Source organism: Carassius auratus, chromosome 41, assembly GCF_003368295.1.
Source record: "Carassius auratus strain Wakin chromosome 41, ASM336829v1, whole genome shotgun sequence".
In the NCBI taxonomy this organism is placed as follows: domain Eukaryota; kingdom Metazoa; phylum Chordata; class Actinopteri; order Cypriniformes; family Cyprinidae; genus Carassius; species Carassius auratus.
The window spans coordinates 8,765,465-8,784,012 of record NC_039283.1 but is presented as its reverse complement, the minus strand read 5'-3'; the positions used below and the strand labels follow the sequence as shown (position 1 = coordinate 8,784,012).

The 18,548-nt window shown below is 36.3% G+C and overlaps 1 protein-coding gene across 1 annotated transcript in view; it reads right to left on the bottom strand.

The window, feature by feature from the left end:
• The window catches only part of LOC113059496 (glutamate receptor ionotropic, kainate 2-like), an 83,353-nt gene extending 65,227 nt beyond the window's left edge, over positions 1–18,126 (bottom strand). The window contains exons 1-2 of the mRNA XM_026228020.1: positions 18,040–18,126; positions 15,445–15,786 (exon numbers count right to left, since the gene is read on the bottom strand). Of these exons, the coding sequence (XP_026083805.1) occupies positions 15,445–15,571 (127 nt within the window). The 5' untranslated portion in view covers positions 15,572–15,786; positions 18,040–18,126. The remainder of the gene's footprint in view (positions 1–15,444; positions 15,787–18,039) is intronic.
• Between the last annotated feature and the right edge of the window lie 422 nt (positions 18,127–18,548).

The following is an 18,548-nucleotide window of genomic DNA, read 5'->3' as shown; positions in this document are numbered from 1 at the left end:
AACTGACATCAACATCTGTTTTGGAATTTTAATAGGCCTTAATGCTGGAAACAGGATGTTGGAGCACACAAAATTAGAATCATGCAGCATATGCATGAGTCAAAAGCATGACAACACAACAAAATATGGCCAAAACAACTGCAAATAAGTAGAAGAGAGGAAACACTTGGTCGGGTAAGTAATGGACAGACTGATTTACAATCTGCTGAAAGGTTTATTTACATAGTTTTTTGAGGACAGAAATTCAAGCTCAATGCCCAGATAAAAGAGAAAATAAAATAAATGTGGAAAGGAGTTCTGAATAAAATATAATGTTAAGAACAAATGGATGAAAGGTAGACAAAGTTGTGCTTGTTGTTACTTACGTGGATGCATGTGTACTGTCCTTGAGATTATTTTTGTGTGTTTCCTGAACCTGAAAAGAAAGCTGTTTGCATTGTGTTCATGCTTTGTCCTTTTATTTTATTTTTTGCCTCATGCAACTGGGTAAGAGTAATTTCATTTAGCTATGCTTGGGTTTTCAGCATTGATCTGTTAGCCGAGTGAATCCGACTGGTCAAGCGTGTGGCAGAATAGGAAATTCTACCTGATGAGCAGAAAGAAGGACAACTATGCGCTTTAACTCCACTTCACACTCACTTATTGGCTTTTGCCACAAACATCCCATATGAATTCACTTAAAGTCTGCAATTGAGAATTTATCATTTTTTTGTATATCATTTATTCTAAAATAGTTTTAGTTGTATCAGTTATTATCATTATTATTATTTATCAAGTAAAAGACCGATCAGCATAAATCAACACAAATAGAAATGTTGAAGGGAATGTGAAGAGCTTTTGGAAGCCAATTCAGGCTTGTATGTATGAGCTTAATTTTTTTAAATTAAGACATTATTATCCTCTTGTTTCTATGAACAATTGTCTGTTTTTGCAGTAATAGCACATTGTCCATAGAAACAAGATGTTTTTTGTGCATAAGAGAATAATAATGTCTCAATTTCAGCACATTATTTCAGCACATTTAGCTGGTCAAACTAAACACAGTGTTTTTATCCTGAGATACAGCATGCAGAAGTGCAACAATTATTCAGTGAACTCACCCAGTGCTTTACATTTGTATGGAACAATTACAATGGTTATGCTTCAAAAATACAATAATAAATAAAAAGCTACTGTACTGAGGTATCAATCTCTCCTATGCCTTTCCCTTTATATTGATTGAAAGGTTTATTTTATTTTTATGCTTATGAAAACAAAATATTTCATCCCACCTGTTTTGCATATTTCTCACAATTTCTTGTCAGTTGACTTGTTTACTCTGTCCCTCATCAATACAGAATTTATTTTAACATTCAGCTTCTGTACATTTACTACTGAACATGACAACAGTAATTTGTCAAATGATGATCAAACAATGGAGAAGAGCATTTATTATTATTATTATCAAATATTAATTCATGTCCTAGTCACATTTTCTTGGTTAAATAAACATTGCTTACACTATCAGAAATATATATATATATATATATATATATATATATATATATATATATATATATATATATATATATATAAACTTTTTTTTTTTTTTTTTTACTTTACCTGTTGGTGTTGCCATTGGACGGTATTTCTTTGAAAAAAAATACACTTTTTATACACTTTTTAATCGTATATTTTGTAATATCTGAAATATTTTTTTCTCATCTAATAATTTGATGAGGCAATGCCTCCCTTGCCTCCTCGTATGAAATGCCCCTGCCAGGCAAATATCCAGATGTGTGTGTAAATAAGCACACCTTTTAAGAGCCTGAACCTGATTTGCATAATTCCTTCTGTGTTGCTAAAACAACACAGTGTATCAGCGGGCAGTTCATAATTATTGAACTCTCCTCATAATGTGGCAATGTGATTCTTAATGAAGGCTAGTCCCATACACGGCTAAACATTTGACAGATTCTTCCAGTCATGCAGCACAGGCCTCTGTGAGTTGAATTATGTAGCAGGTATCATCACCCATGTAATAATGAGCTGTGAATGATCCCAATAGCTGTGACATGTGCGTAATATCATGTAACACTCATTTACCAACAGAAAGAGTTTAAAGATCAGCTGTCAGGAGGGGAGAGCTCAATGTACTCGCATATCCTTCAACACTAATGAACGAATTACATTTAGGTAAAGTACAGGAAACATCTAGTAGGTAAAAAAAAAAAAAGGCTACCAAAAGCTTTTGTCAAAAAATACAGATTACACATAACAACAGTTGCCTAAAGTCACGATTCATTCACACATTTCAGTTCAGTCCGTTATCGTGGTTTCATAAAACCCAAAATATCTGATCATCCTCCATAAAATGATTTTTATTTACATATCATACCTTTTCTGTTACCAGCCCCCCTGTTGAAAACTAAAGTATGTCTATGAAATGGTTAAGCAACGAGAATTGTTCGGCTTGATGGTGGAAAAATGGCTTTGGATAGATTCTGAAGCATAAAATATGTACATATTGAGACTTGTTATGGCACTTATATATCATTGCTCTTTTTGTTGTTTTTGATTGCTTCCACTGTCCTCATCTGTAAGTCGCTTTGGATAAAAGCGTCTGCTAAATGAATAAATGTAATGTAAATGATAACATCCAAAACATAAACATTATAATGCATATACAGCTAAAGAAACATAAATATTTACAAATATTTTATGTCACTACAGTTTTCAATTGTATTCCTGTTTATCATTTTGTATTCCTTTGAAATGAGTTGTCAGTAGAAGTCACACAGAAAAGATGAAATGTTATAGTTTCATATCAAGTAAATGAGTAAACTGCATTTAAGGAATCAATGAATACAATACAATGATACACCAGTAAGAATAATTTAGCATGGCACACGATTGGCTATTTTTATGGTGGCTTTGTATTACAACACCACTGTCTTGACAACATTCATTCATCACTAGATAACCTGCAGTCTATCCATATTTATCACTATTGCTCTACATTGATTTTTTGCCATGTATTCATTTAAAGTTAAGAAAACAAACACCTATGACAAATAGTTTAGCTCTATGAAGTGATTTTTTATTTTCTAATCTCAATGTAAGGCTGTTTGGTCTGCCAAGAGCACCACATAAAACAGCATCCACATCACATTAAACAGAATCTGAATCAAGTTGTATCACAGTGGAGATGAATCGTTACAATCGTAGCAGTAAAATCTGACTCAATATCCTATTACTGCGCTACAGATCTGTTGAGATTTTCAAACATCCACTCTGCTGAATTCCCTGAAGTATACAGCACTTATTTACATTCCCCAACATTTTTCAACTGCACACATAATCTGAGACACTCGAGATAAACAGCACGCTCTCTAGTCGAGAAAGTACTGAGCTATAGGAGTCCCCAAAGTCTCTCCAAGCATTTTAGAATTATGTTTAATTTAAGGGGAAACATCCTTTATTTATCTCTCTCTCTCTCTTTCTCTCTCCCTCTCTCTTTCTGTCTCTTTCTCTAGCTCTAACTGTCTCTCTCTATCAAGTCTCGCTCCTCTAAAGTCTTCTCCTCCAAAGGACTGATGAAGCCTGACTGTGACATCTGGGGAAATCAAAACAAAGAGTCCTATGGTAAAAGAACCCACTTACACACACACACACACAAATGTGCACACACATGAAAGCACACTGCTTTCAATCCGTGATTCCTCTCAACCCAACCCTGAATGCTCGAGGAGTCATATTGAGTTCTCTTTCTCCCAGGCTGATAGCATTCTCTGCGGGCTTCCAGAGAAACTAGATTACAGCATTAACGACAAAACTGTAAAATTGTTTTGACAAGAAACTGGTGGAGACATGCACACACAAAAGTGAGTGTTTGGCAAAATGCCTAAAACATATATATAGATTCAATTCACATAAATACTAGTGGCAATAAACCACAAACAACTTTTGTTCCTTTTTAAACAAAATATGATTACAGGGGCAGATTGTAGATTGTATCACATAGAAGATGCAGTAAACCTTGCATTTGCAATGCAAAGCATCCAAATAATAGTAAAAATAAAACTGTTTAAAGATTGATGAGAGCGAGCTAAGAAGCATTTGTTGTATCAGCTTCATTTTAGTTTCCAGAATGTCAAAACAAGAAGATTTCAACCAATAAGACAACCAATCAGATTTGAGCTTACTAGGCCGATTGAACGTAAGTCCCAGTTTTGCCTGCAATTCACATCAGATGGGACTAAAGGCTAATCACAACGATCTAGTAAAATGCTTTCAAACACATGGAAGAGAGCACACAAAGTGCTACTTATGCCTGTATTTCTTGCCTTTTCTAGAGCTTGACATTATAGATCAACATCCATTTCCATTGTGTAGAAAAGAGTGTGAACATTCATCAAAACTTCTACGTTATTGTTCAACAGGAGATCAGTGTGGAACAACATGAGGAATATACATATGTTCAAATAATTCTATACAATTTCCCATATCCACACAAACTACCATGTACCACAGCAAACCTCACATGCACACACACTCATGACCTTTCTAAATGCCTGTATGATGCAAATGGTCTGGAATGAAAGTGCTTACACTACGCTTGACCTATCGACATTCGGCAAGTGAAATTTCCGCAGAGTGTGACCTGATAGTCAGGGCACAAAGGCAGATGGTTTACGTCAGATCTATGTTTCCCACAAGGCCTGTGAGAGAAGAACATCTCAAATTCTGAGCTGTTCAAAAAAAATGTAAGTGTCTCTTTTAGCCTCTCCGTCTGTGATTCCATCTTTCCCTTCCTGTTGTTTTCAGATCTTTGTCGAAAATGTCGGGTTTAATAAGCACCCTGATTCGCTCCCATCTGCTGGTGAATGTGATGATTCTGTTTGGGCTGTAGGGTACTGGACATGCTATTGATTTTGGGGTGAGGGGGAGAATGATGAAAACAAAGAAAGGTTTAAAGATCTTCTCTCCACTGAAATGGGGCTGATGATCAGCCGGGGGATCTGTGGACATCTTTCAGAACCAGCTCTCATTTACTCTGACCTGGAAACCAATAGATGATGTAACCGACTGTGTTATTACATAGTTGCTACATAGTAACATATCACAAAGGAACAACGCCGACCAAAAAACTCGGTTAAAAAGACCTACAGTAATGCTAGTTTTGAGAACAGAACAGAATTACTGACATAATGCGATGACTTTGATGTCCGGCAGAAGATATTTAAAAACAAACTAAACACATTGAAAGAAATTGTACTTCAGAACAACAGAAAAAATAAAGAAAAAGACAAAAGTCTCAAATAATATATTTACATTGAATCAATCCTTAAATTTTATTTTGATATAAAATAAAATTACATATTGTATTAATCATATAATTTATCTTAAAGACCATACTAGATATATGTTCTTGATACATGTAGCCGACAAGACAAGAGACGTGCAGATCCATTTGCAAAGCACAAACACAGACAGGGTTGAAACACCAGCGAACAGGCATGGTACAGGCAAAACACAAGAGCAGTCCAATAAACAGGCGTGGATCGATTGATGGTGAACAGTATCCAACAGGTAATACTGGAAACTGACCACTAGGTTAGAGACGGGTTTCAAATTGTTTCAAAGCCTTGGCACATTTGCTTCGACTGTTTCAGTGTTTCATGAAGCCTCGCTCTGCCCACCACAGAAACAGGAAGACAAAAAAGGGTAACCCGAAAACACAGGCAAGAATATGAACACAGGAAAACAGGCAAGGCACGACTATCACTAAACTAAGAAAACTGGAACTGGCTCCATAAAGTGCTATCACCAGCAGAGTAATAAACGCCTTAAACAAAAGCTAAATTAACTATAATATACAATCTTTGTATTTTTAATTTAGTTAATTTACTATAAATAAAGACTTCAAATTACATAAATGCCCATTGTAATGTCTTTTTAAAATATACTACATATTTTCTGTTATCTACAAAAAAGCTAGCCAATATGTGTTCTGAGCACAGTTTTGCTTTTAAACAAACTGAGGGGGAAAATGCACTTCAGATAAAAATATTCAGTGAATATAAAGAAAATAATAAATAGCAATCATTTAATACATCATAAAACTTTACTCAGTTTGGATATTCGACTGTGTACAGTCTAGCAACTGCAGTGAATAGGGAACATCAGTGATTCCTACAAACAAGGTAAATACCACACATTCATCATTCCCTTCATAATGTGTCAAATCTCAGTTTAAAAGTCTTTTTGAAACTTCTTCAAGAAGTGGCCAACAAGTGTCAAAAAAGGTACTGGCATGCACCTCATGTCTTCAGAGAACTGCTAACATTCTAAACGCAGATCCCACATTTAATATGACATTTCAGATTGGATTTATAGCATATGAGCAGAAATTCCCAAGACTACCTAGTCAGAGTGAAAGAACGACTTTCCGATATCTAGCCCTTTGGCGTTGCATCCATACTGATTTCTTGGAGCAGATTTTAAATCATGTTTCTGTAGTGAACACAGGCCTGAGTGTACATACCCTACAGTGAGATTATTCAAATTCATCAAGATGAATTATTGACTGAATCATAGAACACTGTGGGTCTGTTTGTGATTCTGACCGCTTCTTATTCAAGGAACATTCTTCAAAATGCACATCAAGTTTTGTGTTCATTACAGAAACACACACACAAAAAAAGGAATTCCAATAATTCAATCCCATCAATCTAAGGGTGAAGTCTTATGTTAGAATATGCTATGTATTTTATATCTTCCTGCAGATTCACACCAGTGTTTTAATTTATTCCCGTCTTTGTGTTCTTAGTCTTAACAGATCAGTGCATTTGACCAAATTTACATTTCAGAGATCTATTTGCTTATCAACTTGCTGATATCATATCAAAGTCTGGATAAGGCAAGTCCACTGTGCAGTCATATACTTCCCCATTATTTACAGTCATGCAAGCAAAGCTCCTTTTCTGTGTTAATAGGGAAAGACTAAAATATCCAACACTACTGGCCAGCAATGGTATCTTTGGTTAATTTGACACACATCTAAATTGTTGTCTAGTTAATATTCATACACGTGTGATTTTGTTTTTGTTTTATATTTTAAATGGCCTTGAGCTTAGAAAATACTCCACATATAAATCTTTCCCTGGTCAGCCACATATACGCACTCACAGATTTGCGACATGAGCCTCTTCATAACCCAGGAACAGAACATTTTTACCCACAGAGCTCTTCAACTCAGCCAACCTGAGAACGAAATATTGTGAACTGAAATGGAATTACCATTTGCTTCGTCGCCTGCAACTCTGCCTCTAAAGCAATTCCAATGCAACTCCTGCTGTGGAGCCAGCCGGTCTAGTACTTGCTGTATTGCAGTTGCCCCTATCTTAACTAATTATTTTTATCTCATTTAAGAATGAACATTTTATTTTATTTTTTGTATTTACCACTAGTCCCTCACAAGTTTCTGCTCCAGAGTAAAACATGACACATTCAACTAATGATGTAACATGCTACAAACAAGCCACCCCTGGTGAAAAAGAAGGGTGCTTAATGGTACTGAATGTGCACTTAGTATTTCAAATTGTAAAAGAAAAATACAAATAAAACTGTACTTGCAGATAATTTATTATTGAGATAAAAGGGCACTTAAGATTACTTACAGAGAGTACACTTTCATGAGTACACTTTCTTGACACAGTTAAAGACACAAGATTTTTAAAGAGTGAACTTCATAATTAAAGTTTTACTTCAAAGTACATTTGAAATCATTGTGTTAGAAGAAAACTTGTGCTGACTAATATGCCAAAGCAGATGCAAAGAACTTGATTACATCGTAGTGTGTTAGTCAGTATTAAAGTTCATTTATAGTAAATGTAGTAAATTGCAACTTCATCATGTGTAATTACAAATAGTTAAATACCAACAATTGGTATGTAATTTACGTAAAATGTGGTTCTGCAAAACGTAACCTAGATTACATTTACTTACGTTTGCACAGACACTAAAATGTACAATACTGACATATGAACAAGTTTATAGACTCACAAATGAATCATTATGAATACTGAAATCCCTGCATTAACATTTGTATAACAGTCCAGGCTGTAAATACATGACAAGTTTCAATTGAACTGACTTTAGAGTATTTCTAGTTCAGCATAAATTCATATTCAGCAGTACACTTAAACCACATTTCAAAATCTACAGAAGCAATAACCAATTTACAAATAAAGATATACTTGGGTCCTACTTCAGAAACAAATGCAGGCAAATATGTTTTTAATACTAATTAAATCTACAACAGAATCAGATTTTACTTTAATTGCAATTATCATAATTAAATGAACCATTATATTCAGATCACATTTAGGTTTATTATTTTTAAAACATATTTCCATAAAAAAAATATATATATATAAGCTAAAGTGCACTTTTTCACAAGGAACAAACCAACAAGTATTACAAGATCCAAACAATTCTTGAATTATGTGCATCAGTAAATCTGCATTAACTCTTTTGCTCCTGTTCGGTAATCCTCCAACAGAGCTGCAGAACCTTCAGTTCTCTCAGAGCCAAGAAAAAGCACTTTAATATTCATCATATTCAAACGTGTCCTGCACTTCCAGTGTTTTTGTGCTGCCCATCCTCTTATACTATATTTTGGTCTCATCAAATGGTGCAGCTTAGCTCCTATTTATACGGCTGATCGTCCTGCAGGTTTCATGTGCCGATTGCACACCTGCAGTAATTCTCTGCCGTGAGACCGCCACTGCAAATAGCAAACTGCTCCAGATTTATATCCCTGTGGCACATCCTCAGGTCCATCACTTTACACACTGTACAAAACTAATCTGTTATCATCTAACATGTATTATTTATGCTTACTGAGCAAAGTCTAGAAACTGACCCAAGGAAATCTCAAAGATTAGGAAAACAAGGTTATGTTTCAACCTCATAATGCTACTAAAATAAAATATTCTGACCTTTTGTTATACACATATGAAGATTTGCTAGACAGTTAGCTTTGTTGTTTGGCAAATAAAACTTTTAACACCAATCACTGCCACTTTTTACAGCATCCAACATGGCTACATTAAAAGGCGGTGGGGGGAGTTGTAATCAAAGTCCGAGTCCAAGACCATATTTTTATAGTGTTGGTTTTGTCACGGACTCAGCAGCCTTTGGACTCTAGACTCAATATTTTCTTTATGTTTCATTCTTGACTGGGACTCAACACTCTCAGCTGTCAACAGAGTAGTATTTTTTCAAAAGGTACACCTTTGTGCCATATTAACTCCTAAAGGGTGCAAAGAAGTACGTATTAGTACCTAAATGGTCTATATTTGTACCTTTTGAATGAGCTAATCTTAACTACAACACTGGTTAGCATTTTGTTATGTGGGACTGTATAAACAATTCTGAACATTTTTGTGGAAGTTCGTTTTAGAAAATCACATTCGGGGTGTAGAAAAAAAAATCAGCATGTTTAGCTGTCTGTCTATAATTTAGTTGGAGAAGCTTCCTAAAGAGAATCTCTGGTGCTGTATCAGTTTCAGGGGTTTTGAAGTAGACGTGTTGTGTCGGTTAAGGTAGCTGTTGGAAGTTTACATGACTAAAATGAGGTCAGTACAGACTAGGTGTGTAGAAGAACGGTAAAGAGATTTCAACATGCAGCTGCAAACTGAACTCCAGAGCAGGTAATGTGTATCAGTGGCTACAGGATGAGTATTATCAACAATACGCGAAGAGCTTTGCTTTGCCCTGAAGAAAGAAAAAAAAAAGATGGCTTATTGCGGTTTACTGACTGCTAAGAGAGAATAATAACTGACAACTATGAAATGAGTGCTTGTTGAGCAGGTTTTAAATGAGAAGCTGTTTGGTTGTGCCTTGAAGCATGGCAAACCTTTGAGTGCGGCTATGATCACTGATCCAGAGAAAGATCGGAACAACTGAATAACTGAAGAGAGTAAAATGGATTCACGTGGCTTGATGATAGTGATTAAATCTAGGTTTTGTTTTTGTTCAATAAGTGGTCTAGTGGAGAGTAAAAACGAGTGGAAACAAGAGGCAATACATGGCCAATGCCTCAAAGTCCAGCTTGTACGAGGATGGAAGTACAGACACAAGGGCTTCAAGGATACCAAAGGTAAATAGAATTGGAGCCACTGCTGCTCGCAGAGACACTATTACATTAAGCTCTACCCAGGGACAAACCTGTAGTTGGGCAAATAGAAACAGTATGAGGACACAATGGGGATTGAGGGAAAGGATTGTAATAGGTGCAATATAACTGGAAGATCAAGACTTTGGTGGTTGTGAGCGTTGTGCATTATTCAGGGGATGAAAGACATATCCAAGCTCACTGATACGCAATTAGTAATGCATTACTTTTAAAATTAATTTCCCCAAAACTGGTTGCTTCTTCCATGCATTTCAACACTTTCAAGGTAATATGTCTCATGTGATTAAGTGATTAAAACTATACTGCATTTGAAAATAATGTATTTCTTACTTATCCTAAACCTAATTGGATAGTGTTAACAAAAACAAATGTGAGACTGCAACACATCTGCTAAATAAATCATGCAGTTTTAGTTAGCTTCTACAAGTCTTTGAGCTCTTTTAGTGTGACTGGTGTTTCACTGGACTGTTTTACTTATTTTAGAATGTTTAGAATGTGAGAAAAGGCATACGGAGCTGGTTATGTGCCACAAACATAAAAATGTATTCGCTTAGAAATCAACAATATGGTAAAAAGTGTTTTGAGGTAAAAACATAATTTTATGCAAATAACATGTAGAAATAAGTCTCTATGAATTATCTGCCATATAATTATAATTTGTGTTAAAAGGAATAAAGGTTGTTGGGTTTTTTACTGCCTCTAGTGTTCGTTTCACATAGAAATCCCAGTGAATTGTACTGTGTGTAATATGTTTTTTGGAGTTTTGAAAAATTCAGATACATGTTTCCAATCAGCCCATGATGAGGAATACTGTCATCATCACAACACATGCATATAAAGGTGCATATAACAAGTGCACAAAGTGGAAAAGAGGCAGTAGGAAGCTTTGAAGATACGGTGCTAGACTCTAAAACATCTAAAACAAAGTCTATTCTGTCAAATTCATCTAAAAAGTTCTGTGGGAGGGTAAAAATGGTTTTAACTGAAGTGAACTGGACTACCATCACTCTGCTGTGTAGTAGTTTGCAGGAAAAATGATGTGGGCTGTGCTTTGGCGGCCCACTGGACAGAAACCATAACACTAATTATTTGTTATTGCTGGAGAAACTCCAAACTCCTGGTAGTGCAAGCGACAAGCACTCCATAGACTGGCTCGCCTCGTGTTGATATTGGCAAACAAAAAATACACAAAACAAAGTAACAAAAAACTGGTTGGATTAAAAACCTTTATCAGCAGATATTCATTTTTGCAGAGGGTTTTTTTTTAGTGTTAGGACTAACATGGAAATTACTCTTCTTACTCATCAGTTATGATCCATTCACAATTTATTTATTTAAATGACAAATGCAGACTCAGTATTACTGGAGCTAAGCAACCACACACACACACAAAAAGGCTTGTTCTAAAGTCTTCAGAGTGTTTCAGTGGACAGTAATATAACAACACACTTTTGTGTCTTTAGGAACAACATTGAACCATGAGATATGAACTGTAAGCTTTGTGCTCAGCATATAAACAAATATAGATGGCTGTGACATGCTCTCCTTTGTCTCTCAGGTTCTCGTATGTCCTTGATGAAGTATGCCTCCACCTTGAGGTCATGGAATCAGCACTACTGAAGGACAGCATACATCCTCACTGATGGGAAACACTTGCTACTTTAAATGTGTTTAACAATTAGGCTCTTTCAATTCAATGTGGTTGTCCTGATTTGAAGTGGAAATTCCATCAAATGGAATCGCAATCATAAATATATCAACTTAGGGTTCAACTAATGTTATGAGTTTGAGGTGGGATGACCTGCTTTAAAAAGGACGTATAAGGGATGTGTTTGGAAATGTTTTGCAGATCTGTTTGATGTTGTAGAGGCATTATCCTTAAGAATACTGGCAATGACACATCAAAGGATAAATTAATTTAAATAAAAACATTGCATAGTTCCGAATAAAGATGCATTTGTGTTGTATTGTCTTTTGTTAAAAAGTTTTTTGTTTTGATCATGGGGTTGAACTGAAAATGGAAATGGATTTACATATTATAATATTCTGCATGCAGCGAATGTATGAGCACTTTAAGTCATTTTAGCTCTTTTTTCCTTGCACTCCTAACACAGTAGAGACAAAGACTTTTCATGTCTTGATAGCCTGGCTGTGCTCATTAAGAATGTGCCCTGGTGAATTGTGTTGTTTTTGACCAGACAGCTCTTTGTTTTGATTATGTTTATGTTGTAATAGTACCTGATCAGCTCTCTCTGTGGAACATCATTGTTAATATTTGCTAAAGAGATCATTGTTAATAGCAATGCAGCTCTGTCTCTACTGCATTTCTTTTCTCAGATGCAACTCAATTAAGCTGGAAAATGCATTGTATGTACTGTTAAGAATGCCAATATTTTTAAATGTGAAATATATATATATATATATATATATATATATATATATATATATATATATATATATATATATATATATATATATATATATATAGACTTTCTCACTTCTATCTTATTCTTGACATTAACGCAACATTATTCTGTAACATTTTCTCTTGACATTAGAAGTTTATTGTGATTGCAAACGCAAAGATGCAATGTCTCCAAATAAAAGAAGGGAGACAAAAACTAATATGAGTCAGCACATTAAGAGCTAATTAGCCTTCCCTCATTTCCTCAAAAAAAAAAAAAAAAAAAAAAGCAAGAGCATAAAAACAACATTATATACATACTACACTGTAATAGTGGTAACCTATAAATTATCTGGATTAATTAGCTTTACTAATGTCATAAAATGTTACCTGACATTACTGAGCTCACCTTAATACATGAATTATACCAACATAATTCATTTTATGCATTAAATCAGGTATAAAATGGCTCTTTACGATAACAATTACAAGTTACCACTTTTTACAGTGTACATGTTCTCCTTAGGAATGTTATTATTTAACTAAAATGCATTTCCATTTAAAATTCTGAGTGTAAATGTATCAAATGGTTTGAAATAAAAGCAGTATTTGTCAGAAATAAATATAAAACGTGTATCCAGGCGTGGAGAGAATTGTGTGTGAGAGTGAGAGAAGGGCAGCTGGAATCACAAAGGACGGTGGGACGGTGGCTGTGAGCCAGATGTTTTCACAGACAGCTGCTTCCTAATGTAGGGATGGAGAATGTGATGACACATACAAAAGACAGACTGGTGTGTGTTCACAGTGTGTGTGTGTGTTCACTGCTCTGTGTGTGTGCACTTTGGATGGGTTAAATGCAGAGCACACATTCTGAGTATGGGTCACCATACTTGGCTGAATGTCACGTCACTTTCACTTTTTTTTGTCACTTTCACTTTTTTCACTTTCAGTTGCACTCGTTCAGTTTTCCCTTCTCCCCATCATCCAACATTGTGTATTTTCTCTGCACAAGAAGAGGAGACCTCAACTGTCCTACCTACATGGCTGTGGTCCTGTGGATATGATATAATAACGCAGATACACAAACCTGTGCCACTTACACACCCACAAGAATACTTCCCACCAGAACTAGGAAGAAATGCAATCTACCGTACTATTTTTACACGCACACACACACACACACCATCCAGTCGCTCTGCAGTGGATATCAGCATATAATGAGAAAAAACCAACATGAACAATAGCCACAATAATAAGTGTAACATATATGTGCATCTCTGCCAGTTAAAATCACTGTTACTGTTTTTTACAATCCCATGGCAAATAAATGTCTAATTAAATGAAAAAGTGGAAGATGATATACGATTTTAGAGAAGGCATACTTTACAATGTGTAAAAACATGCAAAATTTTTCAGTTATATATTTGCAACTTTTTTTTTAAATACATACAGGCTTCTTTCTTCAAATGCGTTCTAACAATTAAAGCGCAAAAGCTGTGAATGTTTGTTTGCAGGCTTCAAATAATTCCCTTGTGGCACGAAGCGTACTTACCCATTCCGCTAATTGCAAACCATGCACAGTGTAATGATAAACTAAATTTGGAAAATCTCTCCATTATGTTACATTAGTTCCACAGTTTAAGGCAGCGTCTGAGGAAATCAGTTAAGGAAACAGGACTTGAAGGCTAAATCTTGCTGGTGTGTGTGATTATGTGATGCGTTTTGAGTTTGTGCTGGTGTCCTGGAGTGAGAAAAACAGCTTATTACATCACATAATTAAAGGAAGCCCTGGGCTATGCAATGGGAATCCCTGAGGTGCATTTGACATCATTTGAGTATATTGATTGAGACTGGAATAGGAGCACATCAGACAGGCCTCACCCCAGAGAGCAACAGCTTTGATACTAGTCTGCTGAAGGATTTCTTTTTTTTTCTTCTTCTTCTTTTTTTTGACATTTCCTCTCGCAGGGAAATTTCCTATTTCATTGTTGACCATAATAAGACTGAAGCAAAAAAAAAAAAAAAACACCTTGTGACTCAGTTCCGGGAGGTGATGCTGGTGATGCTGAGCTTGGATGGCCTTCCTCAAAGCATTCATTAAATGGTTGCTAATAGCAACATGCAAGAGAACATCTATGCAGGGAAAGCACTAGATCGTGTCTAACTTTTTCTGTGATGTCTAAAATATTAATCATAGAAAATGCCACGACAGTACAATGCAAAACTGTATTTATCAAAAAGTATTATCTGCACTGAAAGTCAAAAGAAAAATAGGAACCTATATTGGCAAGGTATGTATTTACTGGTTTTATTCTAGTCAAAAATATGAATTAAAATCACTGATATATTACCAATATGCTGCCAATTTTTACAATTTGTGACTTTTAGTGTAACCTGAACAATAGAATAGAATAGAATAGAATAGAATAGAATAGAATTTATCCCCTTAGGCAAGAACGGAACAAAATATGTCATTGCAATACCTCACAGCCACACAGCCTCATGAAACATTCAGAAACGATATGAAACAAGATAAGATGCAACAACAAGAGACGATGCAATATGCAACGCATTGTATTCAGTGTTTGGAAGGGGGTTTGCGTCACAACCTGTACGCAACTTTTGCATGTGTGATTGAGGCTCAGAAAGTTCTGTGTTTGGAAAAGTAGCGTTCTCTACAAATCCTTTTAAAGACTTTTAATTCTTTTGAGTGGGAAGTTAAGGTAAGATGGCATCTTTCAATCAACATCCAAGCTTTAGATGAAATGCACACGGAGCGGCAACATTTAAACAGCAAGAGCTTCGCGGCGAAAACGGAAAAAAGTCGCCCTGTAAATGTGTTTTAAAAGGCTCTTACCGAATCTCAACACATGTGGCATCCCGTGAGAATATCCCACACACAGTAAGAGCAGCAACAGTCCAAGCCATCTCTGATGAGTTACCAGAGGAGAGCACATCTTCATGAAGCCTGCGATACACTGCATGTCATTCCACTGGATGGATCGTAAGATTCCCACTTATTTCTGCTTTGGAGGTGTTTTTGTCAGCGATGTGATCACGGCATGGTCACTGAGACAGAAGAGGACACTCCGTATCAGCGATGCTCCGCATGTCCGTCTCACTGCGCAAAGGAGCAACCTTCCGCCCGGGCGTCCATGTTAGAGATGGGAAATCCAGGAGAAATCCATGTACGGGTGGCCTGAAAGAGCGGAGCAATACGAGAATGAGTGATGCGAGCTAGTGTAGCGGATACCTTGACATGCAGAAGGCAGGAGCGGCAGCGAGGAGCGCGGGCTGCTCATGTAATGCTGTCTACTGCACTGCTGCACTCACACTGACGTCGCGCCGAGAGCAACGCGAGCGCCACACTGACCACTCACAACATCCATTTCCTACTCTAACATGCTTCACATCTCAAAGAGAATGCTGCTCATGGATGTAACATCTCTGTTCATGGACAACATGTTCACTTGATGCTTGATGCGCAGCCGTTTGTCCGTGAGCTCTCTGCTGTGCCCGCAGCTGTCTCGTGTATTTCATACGAGATATTTTTTTTTTTTTCACATAGTTTTAGAAACAAATTATTACAGTTGGGTCAGACGAAACCCTACAGCGCACGTGTTTTCGTGGCAATGTTGAAATTACACTTTTTTATTATGATTATTTTTTTTTTTTTACATATCTCGTAAACTGCGATTACTTTGCAAATAATAGACTAATAATACCAAATAGCTTAATATTTTTTGTTGTTTATGTTTTTTTTTTTTTTAAGGGGGGGGGGGGTCATTAATGCACACAGGTTAGCTACAATAAAACTAATTATAACTTGCTATTGTTCACTGTTGTTGATCAGTATTCGGAAAGGTGATCCCATGTATTTTTCATGATTTATTATTTGTATCATGTTTTTCATGCATATAACAATAACTAAACAACGTCTGAAACCTAATTGTTTTCCATGGTAAATATATCTGATGACATGACATAAAGTAACAGTTATGTGACCTCGTGTGTGTGTGTGTGTGAGTGTGTGTGTGTGCATCTGCGTGCGTGCAAGTTCTTCTGCTGTTTTATAATTCCACAAAAAGGTTGTCTGAACTACCAACGCTGTCTCCGACGAACTTGCTACACACACACACACACATACACACACACGAGGTCTCAGAACTGTTAATTTCTGTCATGTCATATACATACATATATGACGACAGCTCTTTGAGGTCTGGGGGCCTTTAAAAGCAGGAAAGAGACTAATGAGGAGGAGCCCTTCTTCTATTTAAATTAAAAAGACCTCGATTGTGCCCCTATTTTCAAAGTAGGCTTAAGATGTGCACTAGAATAGACTGCCTTGAGCTCAAGGCAGCGCTGGTGGCTTTCAGCACCACGGACAGCGACGACAGACGCTCCTCAATCCACTATACTGTATTTCATCAGTATCCACATTCACGTCCCTTTGTACGGAATCAGCTGACATCCCCTCACAGCTGCAGGAACACACACTCTTTTTATCCTTTCAGATAGACCATTAAGATCTTGTTTTGTTCCAAGAAATGTCCGAGTATTGTATACAGGCCAAACCAATAAAATGCAAACGAAATGAATTCACCTTATGTGTCAATTTAAGAGGTGTGTTCTTTGATTTAAATTTTCTGCAAAATACGGAAATAAAAATGTATTAAACTTTTATGTTTAAGAAAATAGTAAAACTATTTTATTTCATAATGATAAATGTGTGTGTGTGTGTGTGTGTGTGTGTGTGTGTGTGTGTGTTTTCATACCAGATGATGATCTGCTAACTAATCACTCTGACAACTCATACAGTATGACACGTCATGTTTGCTGAGTATAGTCTAAGGATATACGTTATTTTACCCATAGTTTTGCTTTTGGATCTCTTACACTTCTGTGTTATAGGCTATTTTTTCATCTGCTCAAACATTCAGAAGATCGTTGTTAAAGTCTGAAATGAAACGTCTCTCCATAAGTGATGGTTCCCACAAAAGTCATTCAAGTGATGATAAAAGACTCATCAACAGCAGTCACACTATTTCATGGCAAGGGCACAGTGAATAACTTAGTGTTGCTTCTTTCAGCCTCTCAACAGACATAACGTGCATGTGGATTCAGAAGGAGTGGGGGGGGGGGGGGGGTCGGTGCAGATTTTGCAGGTCTTAATATGATTTATTAACTTACAAATCATCATAACCCTCTTTGTAATTACGGTGGACGAGAGACGGGAAAAAAAGGTGCCACAACCACAAACCTTTTATTTTATTTGTGTTTTTAAGTTAAAAAATAAGCACATGCAGCTGTCACATCAGATCAACTGTTCCGTCTCATCTGTGAAATTTAAGATGGACTTTAGTCGTTTCAGCGTCTAAATTAGATAACAATTTAAAAGCAACGTAAGAGCCGCTAAAAATGTGGTGACGGTGAAGATAAATGCCCTTACCTCGGTTGTTGAGAGCAGCTCAAGCTGATGAAGTGTGAGTACAGTGGGAGCAGTAGTTCATGTGTTCAGATGGAGGAGCCGGCTCGCTCGGCTCTGTGGAGGAGACACGCCTCCTGTCGGGCGAACACAAGTCCCCGCTTAAAGACACAGCTTGCGCTGCGCTATAATTCAAAACAAACCTGTTTAATCGATGTATGCTTGGAGTATATCATTTATAAAGCCATTTTAAATTCACCGCGTGCAGTAAGTAATTGGAGAAAGATTAAAAAAAAAGATTTTAAAGACGTGAGCTATGTGTTGGAAAAGCTGCTATATTGTATTGGCATTTTACTAACATTGCGGATGGAAATTAGGTGACTTTATATTTTACTATTCCGAACTGAACTGAGGTAGCCTATAAAAATAAAGTTAGAGTGTTAATTTATTATTATGTATTATCTAATAACATAAAATTATGTTAAACTACAAATAAAAAAAAATGCCATAAAACGCTACGATGCAGTCTACAT